Here is a 17,166-nt window from a genome sequence, read left to right on the forward strand (position 1 = left end):
AATCCTGTAATATTTATTTTTGAAATACTTGGAGTATCTTTTGTTTATGCTTAATGTGTGGACTGATCTATATCAGGGTTTCTCAGTCTTGCTACTGTTGACATTTTGGACAGGATAATTCTTTATTGTGGGAGCTGTTCTGTGCATGGTAATATCTCTGGCTTTTGCCCACTAGATGCCAGAAGCACCTCCTAGTTGTGACAGCAAAAACTCTCTCCAGACATTATCAAATGTCTCTTGGGGGTAGGGGGGCAAAATTGTCCGTGGTTGAGAATTCGTGGTCTGCCTGCTTCTCTGCTTCTATCTGCATATCTACATCTCTGGCTTTATCTGCATCTCTGTATTAGCATATTTGTTCTAGGCACGTGAACACCCTACACTTTAAGAGCACTACATTTTATACTTTAGAGATCAAAGAACAGAAGACTGATAATAGGAAGTCATGGATGTTTTGAAGGAATTCATGATAAATGTTAATTACGGTGACCAACTGAAATGAGAGAGCGTGTGTTACCATTGGTTAGTAGAGTTTAGTTACGGAACTCAAGAAATGCTGTAATCGGTTAAAATGTTTTCATTTAAAAAACTGAGGGACATTTGGCTTCATATGCTGTTCCTTTTTTTACATTTGAAATTTCATATGGTATGCAAGAAGCACCGCCTAGGAGACTTACTAAGGGTATTCGGTATAAATAGGTCACATCGTGAGAGACCTTAAAGTTTGTTTTCAGTGGAAAGTCTCTGAGGCCCTTAGTCATTTGATTGCTGCATGAACCACAGAGTCTGGAAGCATGAGGAAAATAACTCCGATTTTATCTTCTCTGATTTTCCCTTTCTGTTTTGTTTTAAGGCTTGGCCGTACTCCGGCAGACCTTAACAGTGGTTCACCTGAATTCGATGTGGACTGAATCACGTGTAGAAAAAGAAATAGCTTGGTTACATGTTTTTAACCACACCGAAGCTGCCAATTGGAAGTACCCCCGAGCTTGATCCCGAGACACTGCCTGATCACTTGAGTACCTACTGTGTCCATGCAATGGTGCTCAGTGGCCAATGAGGCTCTTATATCTGCCCTCGAGGGAGACAGATGTGAAAGTAGATCACTTGAGCACAGCCCAGAGTGATGCACAGACCACCTTAGAGGAGAACTCGGTGCAGCCAGGGTTGGGCAAGGTGGTCCCAAGGAAGACTTTTCCGAGGGGCTAGTTCCTGACCATACTTGCAGATGATACCTACTGTGCGTATCAGTAGATCCATTTCCTATAAACGAATTCACACTGAAGTGCCCCTAACAGATGAGAGCTAAGTTCTTATTCCTCCCAGGGATATTAGAATCTATCACGAGACACAGCCCTTTCTAAATGTAGGTAAGGCACTGTCCTGCTAGTGATGGAAATCTGCACGTGATGGTCAAAACTTTGGGAGCCAGAGTCTTTCTGGTTCTAATCCTGACCTCAAAGAAAGTAGCCACCTTTTCCATCCAGACTAATCCCTACTCTTAGCTATCATTTCAGTGCTTTTCAAGAAACCAGAACAGACCAAGCACATCTGTTTTACAAGTCTCTGTCGTTACATAAAAGATGCCCACAGTTTGCTGGAAACAATCTGAAACACACAGAATAGACATTATCCTTACTTTCTGGAAGTTATGCTCTGAATCATGTTATCTTCTGCTTCTTGTAGGCTGCTCTTCCCCTCAGTTTGGTGTTTAGTCTTGCTGCCACCTACAAACATGTGCAAATCTCCTTTTATCCATACAGCATGTTTGAGCTAAACCTCTCCAAAATACACTCTGTACCTGCTGGCTCCTGTTTCAACCCTCCCTCTGCCCTCCCTAGCAAGAAGGCTTATATTCCCATTTATTGGTCAGCCAGGCCCACTTTTACAACTTAGGCCTTTGCCCAAGTGGTTTTCTCTATCACGATACTCTTGTCTCACCGGCAAGCTCCTACACATCCTTCAAGGCCCCACTCAGATGGCTCCTCTTCCTTGCAATCTGCTGACCTTTCACGGGGAATGCTTTGCGTATATCCAAACACAGTAGCACCTGCCATATGGAGTCTGAGTCTTACATACTTTTTACCCAATATCCACCATTATCTCTTTTATATTATAGGCACTTAATATATACTACATAAAATATTTCCATCACCCATTTATTTTTCCCAGATGAACAAAGTCCTACCTTTCCAGGCTCCTCCTCTCAGCTTTCTGACATATACCAAGTGCCTTTCCCATATAAGACCATTTGCTGGGGGGCCTTGTGTTGTCTCACTCCTTCTACAGCCCAGTCCCCCCAAAGCTCTATTCTTCTGTCCTCAGAAGTAAAGAAACAAATTCAGAGCGGTGACATGAAGCAACTTACCTGATGATCTCCAGCTTGTAAGCGATAGAACTGGGATTTGAACTTGGATCTCTCTGGCCTATTCATTCACTCACACGTTCAACAAATATTTACTGGGCACCTACATACCGTGGGCCACCCATTGTCCTCGGGCCAGAGGAGACCACATGGAGCCAATTGTGAAGCAGAAACCTACACAGAGTGAGGAGAGAGGGGAGAGTGGTTGGGTCAGGAGGACGGCAGGTGCAAAGGCCCATAGAAGAGAGTGAGGAGTAGTCAGGGCAGTGTGCAGGCCATTGTGCTTGGGGCTTAGTGAAGAGGGAGTTTGGAGAAGCAACTAGCTGCCAGATCATACAGGAACTTGGATTTTACTCTAAATATCACTGGGAAGCCATTGGAGTTCTTTGAGTAGTAAAACTCTCCTGTTCTGGTAATAGAAGCCACGACAGCATGTAAAACAGACATGCGTGGTCTGTTTTGGTGTCTTCAGGGCTCACTGAAATGTCACCTTGCCATTAGTACAATGGAAAAGGTGGCTTTTTAGGTCTATTCAATCCTCAAAACCCTGAAGCACCCAGAGGCCCAGTAGCTCGTGCACATTTCCATGGCTAGCAAGCAGATCAGCTGGGATTCGAACTTGTCCTGAAGACAAGTTCAGTAACTTGCCTACATTCCCACAGCTAGTTTGGCAGGATTGCAGTTCAAAGCCAGTTAGTGTGACTTTCAAGATGAAGTGTTCTCCATATTCGAGTCTTCCCACTCTTGCCTCTGCCCAGTCTAGACACCTACAACCTCATGCCAGTCTCGAAGTCTTCTTAACTGGTCTTGCTTCCAGTTTTTCCCAGCATTACCCTTGTCCATCTCAGACTATCCATGTGCTCAGGGGTGGGTTTTCCATCTCTCTCTACTTCTTCCTTCCAACAAAATCCTTCACAGCCCTTTGGATTTAGTGCATTTCCAAGTGTTTAGATTGGCCTTGGGGGCTCTCCAGGGCCTGGCTGCCTGCCATCTCCCCCAGCCTACCTCCCCCTCTCTCAGTAATGGGCACCTCCCTGCGGCCGCATTGGTCTCTCCATTGTTCAAGTAGGTCTGTAGCTTCGCACACTCCGTTCCCTCTGCCTGGGGACGCCCCCTCCTCCTCCCTCCTTCCTTGGTTCAAGACTTGTTCCTGAGTGGCCATTTCCTTTTGGTTCTTCTAAATGTGCATATCATTTGTCAGTGTGGCTCCCTGACTTGGCACTTAGGTTGAGAAATGTTGTTGCCTCATCTCCCTAACTGGGTTGTCATCCCTTAAAAGCAACAAGAGTATCTTCTACTTCTTGCTGTCTTCGGAAAGGTAGATATATTCCCCAGACGTATCCTTTGAGTTGGCATCTAGTAGGTATTGGGTTCAGTGTTGGTAAGGCCTTTTGGCAGGGGAGGCGAAAAAACCAGAATTACACCAAAGATGTGGCCACTTAGCCGCATACATGTTACAGTTGATTTCTTTTTGTTGGGGTGTGTTTAAGGCAAATCAGGGCTTGCTTTTCCCATTCTCTGAATATTGGTGATGCTTGCTTGCTGGGCCAGTCCCAAAGATTGCTCCATTTTTGTTAAAAAGAAAACTTGATTTGGGAAGCTTAGTATCCTCTCCTCTGCTTCTATTTGTTTTTCTGATATTAAACAAGTGCAGTTGGGTTTGAGAGGGTGTTGTGGGTTTTTTTTTCCCTTGCCACCTCTAACTAGTCCAGATGGTTATGCAATTTACAGACTCAAATGTGTCCAGATCATGCAAATCCAAAGGCCTCCGTGTTTGGGTAGAGTCCATATGTTTAGGCATTGTTGTTCCTTGTGTGGGTCCACAGAACTTGTTGAGAAATCTAATACTGGAACTTGCACTCCCTACTTGGTCCAACTTAGGATGTTCCTGTCCTTTCTTCTGCTTTGAGGGTTGAGAGAGCGGCTGATGGTCACCTCATGGGCGGTTCCATTTTCCTGTAAGTGAGGACGGTAAGAAGAGTTTGGAAATAATTGAGCCGAGCTTTTATTGCTCTAAACAAAACAGCTTGTGCTACATCAGCATTTCAATGAGATCATCATCAGATGTATGGAAAGGTTTATTAAAAAAAAAGAAATTTTCATATTCACCTAGAATGAACGAGGCTAGTCGTTTTCAAATATCAGTGTGTCCTAGAATTCCTGAGAAGCTGGTTAAACATACAGATTTGTACGGTCCCGCCACCTAGAGATTCTGATACAGTAAACTGCGGAATCGAGTAATCCGCATTTTTAACAGGCATCTGGTTAATCTGGTTAATCGGTGGTCCCTGGCGCCACACTTTGAGAAACTCTGACCTAGCTGATAAAGCGAACATTTTTTAAAAACAATATTTTAAATTAGAAAAAAAAATCAACTGTCATATTTATTACTAAATATTTAATACTCAGATTCTTGCCCCCTTGATGTTAGATTATTGGCTTTCTCTTCTCTGGATTCTCTACCTGCAGGCCAAAATCAGTGTGGTTCGCTGCGGTATATTTTCAACCACCAAGGCACACCCCCCTTCACACTCCAACCCCACCCACCCAGGCCTCTCTATCTTTTCTATAAAAGGGTTGGTGCATTTTCTAGGATAAAGCATTTTTTTTTCAAGCTAAGTATCTCTAATGTTTAAAATATTAATTTTATTAGAATATAGAACTCTTCCTTATTTCCCCTTTTTTCCATAGGTGTGGTTTGTCCAGGGACCTGTGGGGACAGATGCTTGGTTTCTCCTTTTGGCTTGAATTTCAGGTGCTTAAACCGGCCCTGGAGCGCAGTTCTGCATACCAGCCTTTCCCATCTAGAAATTAATTTTTTTGTTCATTCATTCAATACAGATTTGTTGAACACCTACTATTTATCAAGCTCTCCTTGGCACTGGGACATCAGCATAAACAGTGCAACACATGCTTATCCTCATTACATTTACATTCTAGTTGGGGGAGAAAGACAATATGTTACGTGGAAAAGTGTCGTCGGAAAAATCAGGATGGGGAAGAGGGATAGAAAGTGGTGGAGGAGGAGCAGGGCTGCAAAGACATTTTATAGCATAGTCAGGAGGTGACATTTGAGAAAAGACTCTAAGGGGAAGTGAGTGAGCCATGAGGTTCCCATGAGTGTCCCATGAGGACATTGATGGGGATGATGGTTCAGGGAGAGGAACCACCTTGCACAAAGGCCCTGAGGTCAGAATGTGTCTGGGGTCCTGGAGGAACAACAGGGAAGCCAACAGGGTTAGGGTAGGATAAGCAAGGGGGAGAGCATTGGCCAAGGGTCAGAGAAGAAACGGGGGGCCATTGTGAAGTCCTGGCTTCTTCCCTGAGGGAATAGGAAGCCATTGGAAAGTTCTATGCAGAGGAGAGATAGGATCTGACTTAGGTTTTCAAGGGATCTCTTTGGCTCTGTGTGTTGGAGCCAGCAGGACCGGCTAGGAGGTGACCGCGGTGACCCAGGAGGGGATGGGTGGCTTGGGCCAGGGTGACAAAGTGGTCAGCTGTGGGGGCATAAGGAAAGATGAGCCAACAGAATCTTTGATGATTTGATGGGGGCAGGGAGAGAGTGGATGATTTGTGGCCTGAGTCACCGGAATGAGTCATCTCCCCATCAAAGGAGATGGGGAAGGCCGCGGGTGGAGCAGGTTTGGGGAGAAGATAAGGAATTCAGCTTCGTGCATATGATCGAGCTGCCTATTGACATCCAAATGCAAATGCTGTAGGCAGTTGGATAGATGAGTCTGGCACTCGGGAGATAATTATCTAGGAGTTTTTAGCATATGGAAAGGAAGGCAAATAATACTTTTGAGAGTTTATTTTCTTAAAAAAATCGTGCTTTATATTTGAACCTGTTAATATATGTATGCATATGTATATGCACACATATGTGTGTACATCATCCTCTCTCTGTATATAACTGTATATACATAATTAGCAGAAGTGTGTGTTTGCGCACTCGTCTGTATATCTTCTCCTGCTAATTATACGTCCTGGTCCATTGTTTGCAGGTTTTGGTTTCCAGGCTACTGTTGCATGCATAACCTTTGGTCTAGGCTGTCTTTACTCCAGATCCACCCCTGATAATCACCAGTATTTATTGTCATCTGCCATACTGCGCTTGTGTTCACTCTTTGGGGCTCTCTATCTTGAAACAGATGACTGCTGGTGGAAATGGTTAAAACTTGATTATCTCGGGTAAGTCCTTTTCCAGGGGGGTAGTTAGCCGAGCCTTTGAGAGTGTGTGAACTTTGTGAGCGAGAGGCACTCTGCCTTCTCATCACGCGACCGTGCTTGGCACGCTGGGGCCATGATGGCACAGTTCATTTGTGTAAGCAACTTGACAGATGTCCTTACTGAGGCATCAAATTGGATGGTGTCTGCTAACAAATCTAATGGGAAAAAAAGAAAAGAGAATTCGAAGGATTATCTTTTTTTTCAGGATTAAATTTGTGCCATTTAGCTGTTTGATACCCTGTAGTTAATGCCGCTTTATTAGAAGCCCATACAATTCTTCACATGGGTGTCAAAATAATTTCAGTGAAAATGATGTTGTGTGGACTCATCAGGCTGAAGTATTCGTCTTGTGATTACAGATGGGTTTTTGTCTGGGCTGCTCTACTTTCTTCCAAGCCTTTTGCGGGACAAGCTAGAATTAACAATCTCCATTAATTTACTTTGGCACTTCACACGGTGAAACAGGCCATGAACACGATGGTCTCTAATAAATTTTTCTAGAAATCCTGCAATGCTCCTTTTTAATTGATGTCCTTCATAAATTGTATTTGCCGAAGCTGTAATTTTTCATCAAGCAGCAAAAGCAAATCTACCTCCAAGTACAATGAAGATGTTCTTTTGTGAAATTATTAAGATACAGAAGTTCGACATGCAGAGTAATTTAGTTCTGCTTTATAATTATATCTTTGGGGATTATATCTTTGGGGATCACATCTATTAGAGCCTATCAAAGTGGAAAGGACCGATCATCCCCAGTGTACTTCATAAATGCCCCTGCCTCGCAGTGACCATTCCCCCAATATATAATAAGCTCTTGGAAACCGTTGGAATTGGCCTATTTCTTTCATAATGTTTTTATATGCTCTTTGCAATAGTAACTCCCTGTTTGAAATTTGAAATATTTTTTGACTCCTGAAGTCACATTATAAAACCTTATATTGGTTGAGTTAGGGATCTTCCAAGGAATATGCATGGAGAGCTACCATCTAGAAAGTTTGGAAATAAGCCAATTAAGATGACCCAGGATGTGTAATTTTTAGAAATTCTTATTCAGGTGATTTTGCAAAATGGGTAAACTTTACCGTGGTACAAAATGGGGATATTAGCTTTAGTAAGGATTCAGGGAAAATAAAGAGTATTGTCAATAAAGGCTTTGGAGCAACGTTTCCCAGAGTGTTCCCAGACTGTTGTGGGGGAAACCAAAAGCAGGGTCCCATGGCAAATTTGGGGGGAGGGAGGAGATTTACTATCTTCCACTTAAAGAAACATATAAGCTCCATCCAGATAGGAACTCTGTCATCTTTCTCACCATTTTGTGGCCAGTGCCTTACACACAGGAGGAGCATAAGTAAATGAATGAGCTGCAGGACTTCTCAGGACATTTAACTTGGTGTAGCAGGCACTGTGGCTCATCAAAGAGGGGCAGTGGTCTGCAGCCTTTCTCAAACTCCTGAGCCTTGGAACTCTTTCCTTGAGGAGCATTCTCCTAGACTGAGGTACCTGGAAACCCCTCCTGGGAAATTCTAGCCCTGAGTAAGACCGATAAAAATGGAGTTTTAACCTTGAATTGATCACTGAGTGAAATGTTCAAGGTTTTGTAGCTATTGGAACGCAAGTGATACATATTGTGAGGCAAGTGGGATCCCATACTCCCATGTTTACATCTGTGATTTTGGGCATTGACCCCTAGAAGCCTCAGTCTGTTTATCTATAAAATAGGGATAATGATTTTTTTTTTCTAACTTGTTCTGGGGAAAATAAATTACATTTGGTCACACTTGGAAAAGTTAAATGAAGTAATGTATGTAGAGGGCTTGTCAGGGTAATTATTAGTATTACTGTCATTATCGTTCTCAATATCATCATAAAAAAGTAAGTGATAAAATTGCTCCAGTCAAGATGTGTGATTATGAGACACTGAAGTTAAAGAAATGTGACCGGGTCTTTCTAACCGCTCCCCCCACCCCCGACAACAAACAATGAAGTGCTTATAATATGCCGGTCATTGTTGTTGGTTTTGGGGGAGACAGTGGTGAACGCAGTGAAGGCCCTTTCCCTCATGGACCTAGGGGTTTTTTGTAATATCTTGTGTTTACTGATGTCAATGTCTCTTAGAACATAAAGTAAATTTAATCGTACACAATTCAGTTAAAGTTAATTGTTCTGAGGTCATTATATTAGAGATCTGCCCCAAAGGATCACTTTTTCTCTCAGAATCAGATCTGTTTGTACACAAAACGAGTAAAGGAGGATTCCTAGGTCACATTTTAAAATAAAACAAATTAAATTAAGCTAGTGTTACCAGATAAGGTAAATCAAATGGAAAGTGGCATCCCTTTCATCCTGATCGGTTTAACCACACTGTGGGGTGGCCAAATTTAGCAAGTAAAAACACACGATAGCCCGTTATAGCGGAATCGCAGAGAAACAGAGAATACTTTTTTAACTATTCTAAGTATATCCCAGATAGTGCGTGGGACATACTTATACTTTAAGTTCTTTATCTGAAAGCCAAATTTAACTGGATACCCTACATCTTACCCAGCTACCCTACCAGGCCAACCCAGGGGCCGAGCCACCTATTCAAGAGAAAGACAGCCCCCCACGTAAGTCAGTATTTGTGGCCATCTTTGTAGGGGAGCTATTTTTACCCCAACCTGAACAGAAACCTTTGCTTCTATTTGAAATGATTTGTAACTGTCCCCGCCTGATCGCCGAGTGTTTCCAAATTAAAAGCCATTAATTAAGGCCTTCTATAGATAACAAAAGATAGGCAAGGAGTGCTTTGTAATTCCAGCTCAGTACTTCAGGTGAGAGCTTTTCAAATTACGTGGACCGCCGGAGCCACCTGCTTGACTAAACGCAGCGCGGCGGGCGCGTGGCTCATCAGCGCACCGCGGGGCCGGTGTGGTTACTGATTTTTCTCATTTCTCCAGGGCAAATACTAATTAATGGATACAATTCACAGCTGATTAGCTGTAGTTTCTTCAGTAATTACATTCGCATACTAACTGTTCAGAAGAGGATTTCTAACCCAGTTCTTATTTCACTCTAAGCTTAATTTGTTTTTTGAATTGTTTAGGCCCTTAGTTTAATAGCCATTTTATTTTTCTTTGTTGTTTTAGGTGCTATTAGATAATAAGTGAGTTTAATCTTAAAAAAAAAAATACTCTCTGATAATGAGCTGCTTTCCTTAAATGGATTTCTAATTCCCCAACAAAAACCTGCATTTAAATAACGTTAAAGCTGGGATGCAGATTGCCGGGATGGGTGACTGGAATGCACGGCGTGACCCAGGTTCTCAGAAATACCCAAAAAGGACGTTTGGAAGGGGGGCCTGAGAGTTTGTCCAAGGATCATTAATTCGTGGAAAATTCCAAGACAGAAACCTGTGCTTTTTCTTGCATATAATTAACAGTGTAGAAAAATGGGGAAAATATGTCTGTGTCTGGGGGCGGGGTGGGGGCGGGGGGGGGGTGCAGCAGTGCATGGGCGTGGGCATCTGCTCGCATACGTACCTTTCTTAATTTTAAAATTATGTTTAAACCACTTTATTGAGATCTGATGGACATACAACAAACTGTGCCTATTTCACGTAGGTACCTTGGTGAGTCTGGAGATAAGTGTATGTGGGTGAAACCATCCCCCCATGTTTTTGATATCACGTGCCTTCAGAGAAACTAGATAAAGGTCTTTGTTGAGTGCTAACAAATATATCTTTCAGAAATCCTCATAAAGATGTTTATCCAAATGAATCTGAGGGCTCATTGTGTGAGTATGTATTTAGGGGTCGTTTTCCAGGGTGGGATTTTGCTTCTGTAGACCAGAGCAGCCCTCTGGAGCCATTGGAGCCTTTCCTGTAAATCCTGCTTGGTTTTTGGATCCCTGACATGATAAGGTGTAGCATGTCAATCCCTCTTCTGTGCACGAATCTTACAGGTTGAGAGTCAGGGGCTGAGAGCCCCCTGGAAATAAGTGTTGGGTTTGCTGAGAGGAGGATTATATGGGTCTTCCATGTCTATGTGTCTGTATTTATTGTCTATATTTATCTGTCTCTCTATCTGTACACCTCTCTCTCTCTCTCCCCTTGGGAAAGTTATGCCTTTTACCTTAAATAATTAACTAGCTCTATTTATATTAGAGAATGGATATATACATTTCACCCTTTGGAGACCAAACCTGTGTGTTATTTGATGCACTGAAGGAAGGAAATAATACACATTATAAAAAAGAAGGGCATTCTTTCACCATTTAAAGATGATGAAAATAATATAGCTCCAAGTAATTATGCTCACAGAGCCTTTCCATATTGCCAGACTGATAACGAAATGTTTAAAGCAACAAAACGTGCCTACTTACACCATCTGAACCTGAAAATACATTTCTGGCAAAATCCAAGTTTTACATTTTGATAACAGGTCTCTCACAGTAAAGAGCTTATGTCTGAAATGCTGATACAGTCTTATTTGTGACGCTATGAATAGGCTATTGTGTTAGGGAATTAAATAAAAATTGCTGTGTTCATAGGATCCCGCTTATTTTTTAAACCTCTTTGCACATAATGTTACATTGAGAGATTAAATATCACTGTTTTCAACAGCTCTGATGGACATAGATACCGTTTTCAACTCTGTTTGGAGATTTAAAAAAATACTCTTTAGTCTCATTACTTATTTATATTCACGCCACACCCCATTCACAAGAAAATAGAACTTGAGTCCCAAGAATTGAATTCCATTCCCTTTATTTCACATTGTAACCTCCTCACACTTGTGACGTCTGTTCCTGAAAAGTACGCTACGAAATCCCAACCTGCTCTAAAAATGTGTCAAGGTGATTTTCTTGGGAACTTTGCCTTCCACCCTCTGACAAATGCCAGTTCAGCAAACCACACCCACTCGTGACCAGTTGGCCAAACGTTTGTAGATTGTCTCCCTTTGCCGCCAGTCTTGATGAGAAACAACAACATGTTCTAGAATTTTCAAGTTAGCTTAACTCTGTGCTCTGTTTTCTGAGAAATGACAGCATGTAGCCCAGAGCCTCTGTCACGGTTCCCATTCGGTCTGAGGAAAACCACTCTTTTATCTCGTGACACCAGCATTCTTGCCAAATCCCACTGGAGTATTAAGTAAACCCCCAGGATTCTTTATTTTTCTGCATATTAACATAAAACAATCTGTTTTCTTTCAGTTTGGGAGTAACAATAATTACATGAACATGGCTGAGGCAAACAATGCTTTCTTTGCAGCCAGTGAGGTAGGTGGTGTCGGTCTTCATATGTCTGTTCATGTTTTGTGTGTCATTTAGATCATTTAGAAGGCTTGAAGGGAAAAGCAAAGTATCGAATTTATCTCTCTTATGTGGTGCAAGGTAACGACTCTGGAGGAGAAACGAGAAAAACCTTTTGGAAAAGAAAATGACCTGACAAGTCTGTCACTTGTCCAGAGGCTGTTTCTCACGTTAGTAATTCACACACATCTCTTGATGAAAAGAAATACGCATGCAAACGAAAGTAAATACGGAAGAAAGTACATGAAATCTATCTACCCGAATTGGTATCTGGGCAAATCAAGTGGTGATTTTGAAAACTAAGGATGGAAGTGACTTTTTGTTAGAAAATATTTCAACTTCACCTAGCTCTGGGGATAATTTCATTAAGATGCCATGGTTGGGGAAATGATGTGGCAGAAAAGTATTATAGTTTCTTGGGTATTCAGGGGGAGTGAGGGCAAGTGAGTGTTTTGTTCTCTTGTTAGATTCCCCACAGCCTGTTACGGTGCCTGGCGCATAGTAGGTGTTCAATGAATATAGATAGAATGAATGAATGAAAGGATATGCTCCAAGACTTGGCCATCGTGGGGGGAAAGCTGGATGGCCGACTCTAGAGGCAGCACCATGGGGGCTCTGGGTCTGTCTAGAACATACTGGAACAAATGGAGAAAACGTCTTCTTGTTGCTGTCTTTACTGCATTCCCTACTTACTGACCTACGGCCGTTGTCTGGGCTCACTGGCCTGCCCTCCAGAAAAACCTCGATCTTGATGAGATCAAGAAAACAGGTTCCAAAAAAAAAAAAGGGGCAAATGGTGAGATTTCAGATTTTAAAACAAGAACACACAGGTGCAAGTGGCCCAAATGGGACATTTCCTCCTGGGGTTCCCGTAATAAAAAGTCCTCATTTTCCAAATACATTCAGATATAGGAAACTGAACTAGCTTGACCCCAGAGGATGAAAATCGTAATGGCTTTGTAAATGATCTTGGTACAGGGAAGCAAGTGGGTATGAAAGAAATTAACTTGGAGAAATTGTTAGAAAAAATGGGGAATTAGGAATTAAGGGTATTCGTAGATTAATCATTTTTTACGGTGACCATCCTCTCTCTCACCAAGAATTCGACCCAGATAAGGGCTAATGTCCGGGACTGGCGGCTGTGTTGTTTGTGATAATGAACACAGACCCCATCTGTAAGGACAACATGATGTTTCATTCTGTAGGATTTTTTCCCTACGTTTGAATCAAACATTGATGAAAGCTCTACCCCCAGCAGCTGTTCAGAGACAATTTAATTCCAGCTGTGATAATTCACCGTGTCAGACATTGGCTGTTATATGTTGATACAACAGTTCTCCGGATTTGCATTTTTATCAAAAGGAACAAATGTTTTGAACATTTCAGTACAGATGGTATTTAACCATGTACATACTATTTTAACATGTTCAAGGTAAACACTTGAAGAGTCAGTGTCTGTGAAAAGGAATCGTGATAGACTCGCGTTAATGAACCTGGTGGTGGTCGTGCGGCAGAGTTGCAAAAGTCAGTGTCCTTTTTTTGTTGGTGGTGTGGCCAAAAGTGGTTATTGCATCATCTCAGACATATCCAGGATTTGCACTTGCTCTTTTCTCTAAGGAGTGCTTAACTGTATAGTTCATATATTACCTCTTTTTGAAAGTGGTTTCAGATTTTAACATTTTCTTGGTTATTTATTATAATGTCGTTTTATTGTATTGTTTTACTAGGTTATGCTATAGTAATGGACTGGATTCTTCCTTAAAATTAATTTGTTTTTTTTTTTAAAAATCACACCACAGGGACGTATTATACGTAAGACATCTCTTTGTTCTTTAACAAAAATAAAAACGAAAGCCTCCTTAATTTTGACCGCCTAGCGGAAGACATGCTTTATGTTAGAGTTTAAGCGCTAATCTGATGCAATGATTTTGCCGTACATCTTTTCTTGAACAAAAAATAATGCCCAAGTAAATGTTAATGCACCGCATTATAGCATGTGCCTAATTTCCCAATCATTGCATTAAAAGTAAATTTATTTGTTTTTTTTTTTAACATTTTAATGAGTGCAAACTAATTCAGGAAGACTTTAGGTTTGAATGCTGTAAAGTTGAAATTGTGTCTGAAACCAATTCCCTTCACATAGATATTGCCCTGTAGATAACACCACGGGGACTCGGATACTCTGAGTTTGAAATTCACACATTTGCTTTATGTTTTCTGTCTGTGTCATGATTACCCTGACCATTTTTAAAGTACTTTAAATATTTATTGAAATAATATTTCAAGTGTTAATTACAGTGGTAATGAAAACAGCCAAATGCCACATATCAAGAATGAGTGTTTATCCGTATTGTTAATGTGATATGTTAGATTTCATTAAGCAGTAATGGGGTAGCAAATGAGTCACAAATTACAGTTGCATCTGTTACTAGACCACATTAGTGCCAGAGTAATGGCAAATGCAGCTATAGGGTTATGTTCATTAGCCAACCACGTTTGTGGCCAATCCATCCCTTTGTGTTTGAGAACTCGGGGTACCGCGGTCAGACAATGACATCTTTTGGGGGGTCAGGATTAGAATAAATATGTCAAAGAATCTATTACTTCATTCTAGCTTTCAAATATGTTTTTATGCTCTCATGTTTTGCATATATTGAATCTGCCAGGAGCCTCAAGATGTTCACTTGTCCCACCATAGCCTCCCATAGCTTGTGACCTCTTTATTTCTGGGAAGATACAATTACCAGTTGACAGGTTCTATATGCAAGGAATGATTTGGTTTTGTTGTTTTGTTTTTGTTTTTCCTTGAGTTCATTTCTGTTTTCTCACAAGTGGTTATTTAGTTTGAAGAATGATGAGTTTGTAGTTCTTAATTAGTTCTCTTTTTTTTCTTTTTTTTAAAGATTTTATTTATTTATTTGACAGAGAGAGACACAGCGAGAGAGGGAACACAAGCAGGGGGAGTGGGAGAAGGAGAAGCAGGCTTTCCGCTGAGCAGAGAGCCCAATGCGGGGCTAGATCCCAGGACCCTGGGATCATGACCTGAGCTGAAGGCAGACGCTTAACGACTGAGCCACCCAGGCGCCCCCTTAATTAGTTCTCTTAACTGATTGTAGCAGATTCAAATTATCTTGCACCAGGTAATTCTTTAAAAAAAAAAAAAAAAAAAACCGCTACTAATAATGGACTATACCTTTGATCCTCTGAGCTAGGAACAAAAATATCTGACCCCTCCACCTCACCAAAACTCGTATCCTAGACCTAGCCCCCCCACCCTGACCCCACAAAATCCAAGTTCTATTTTAAGAAACGTGGTTAGCTGGGCGCCTGGGTGGCTCAGTTGGTTAAGCGACTGCCTTCGGCTCAGGTCATGATCCTGGAGTCCCGGGATCGAGCCCCGCATCGGGCTCCCTGCTCAGCGGGGAGTCTGCTTCTCCCTCTGACCCTCCTCTCTCTCATGCTCTCTGTCTCTCATTCTCTCTCTCTCAAATAAATAAATAAAATCTTTAAAAAAAAAAAAAAAGAAACATGGTTAGCTTAGTAGAACATGGCGGCCCTGATCTGCCTCCAAAGGCCCTATTTTAAAACGCAATCTTTAAGAATCTAAGTAGCAGTGAACAAAGTAGTGCATTAGTTTACTTAGGTCTTGAGAAATAACACTTGTCTAAAGTGAGCAACATCACTGGAGTTAGTACATCTCTATCCGGATATCTCTATGCTCGTTCTACAAATAGTCTCTTTTTGTTTTGTTTTGTTTTAAGTGGGCTCTACCTAGAGTGGAGCCTAATGTGGGGCTTGAACTCAAGATCCTGAGATCAAGACCTGAGCTGAGATCAAGAGCAGGATAATTAACTGACTGGCTGAGCCACCCAGGCGCCCCTAATAGTCTTTCAAAGTTGAAGACTGCCAGAAGTGTTCTGATAAATACATACTAAAAGCATCATAAAAGAAAATAACTCTCCTTATAGTTTAAATAAAAGCACCAGGACCTTCTAATAATCCTTATATAAAATTGTGTATTACAAACCGTAACAATTTCCATAGAAACATTCACTGCCCTTGGGAATATACCAATAAGGAAATGCAAAAAGCAAACCACAAATTTAATATTACTTGTTCTATATGTTGTGGCAGAAAGTAAATATGTGTAATGTTCGCTTCTGGATTAATGTTGTGTGTGTGCACCACAAAATCATCAGCATTTTATGAAGCATGTGGATAATGTAAGCAGTTTGAGCTGTTTCGCTAACATATCAATAAAGTGGCAATTTGTTATATAGCCAAATCTAATGTCGCTGATGCTCCAACTAACAACAAAGACAGATGTTGCTAATTAAGTACGCATTAAAAAACTGTTAATACTGATACTCCATTAAAACCATATGATAATGAGACTTAAATCTTTAATCAGAATGATCAGCAAAACTTTATATATGGAAATCTGTGTTTAAGATGTTTTCATTTGAGAAATAAATATTTGGCCTAGCTATACAGTGTTTTCATGCAAAATCTTTCTTTTCCCCTCCAAGGAGAAATAAGGTGCAGGAACAGAATATGAAGATGTCTCTATTTTGTTTCCTTTTAGCAGACATTTCATACGCCAAGCCTCGGGGATGAGGAGTTTGAAATCCCCCCTATCACGCCTCCTCCAGAGTCAGACCCTGCCCTGGGCATGCCTGATGTTCTTCTACCCTTTCAAGGCCTCAGCGATCCATTGCCTTCCCAGGGAAGTGAATTCACACCCCAGTTTCCCCCTCAAAGCCTGGATCTTCCTTCCATTACAATCTCAAGAAATCTCGTGGAACAAGATGGCGTGCTTCATAGCAGTGGGTTACATATGGTAGGTGCTACATTTATTGTTTGAAAGTGTTTGTTTGTTTGTTTTTTAATCTTTTGCCCTTCTCATGGTAGAGACCTGAGGATTGTTCTTCCCAGTGCCATTTAAACACAGGGACAAGAAGGTTATGGGTTGGTTGACGATCACCTGAAGGAGGATGACCCAACAAGATCCTTCTGACTTGAAATGATTTTCAACAAGTCTGATCCATTGGTTTGGAAGTAGCCAATCTTCCCTTGGCTTTGGTCTAACACAGAGAGGTACTTGAGTCGAAAGTTTGCCCAGGAGAGATTTTAGAAATGGAGGCCCTTACCGGGTACCTAGGTCTTTTGCTTTTGTTGGATTATAACATAATGTTTATGATACATGATTTGCACCTACCTCAAATGAAATCTCAAACTGTGATACAGAGAAAGGGAAAAAAAAAAATTGCTCATAGCCAGCAGAG

General features: G+C 41.4%; 1 protein-coding gene across 1 annotated transcript in view; it reads left to right on the plus strand.

Annotated features, from left to right (window-relative positions):
• The window catches only part of TOX3 (TOX high mobility group box family member 3), a 105,347-nt gene that overhangs the window by 62,559 nt on the left and 25,622 nt on the right, over nt 1-17,166 (plus strand). The window contains exons 2-3 of the mRNA XM_045891129.2: nt 11,783-11,848; nt 16,467-16,721. Coding sequence (XP_045747085.1) covers nt 11,783-11,848; nt 16,467-16,721 — 321 coding nt within the window. The remainder of the gene's footprint in view (nt 1-11,782; nt 11,849-16,466; nt 16,722-17,166) is intronic.

This window comes from Mirounga angustirostris, unplaced genomic scaffold, assembly GCF_029215605.1.
Source record: "Mirounga angustirostris isolate CCGP_5_RB_7025 unplaced genomic scaffold, mMirAng1.0.hap1 SCAF_16, whole genome shotgun sequence".
Taxonomy (NCBI): domain Eukaryota; kingdom Metazoa; phylum Chordata; class Mammalia; order Carnivora; family Phocidae; genus Mirounga; species Mirounga angustirostris.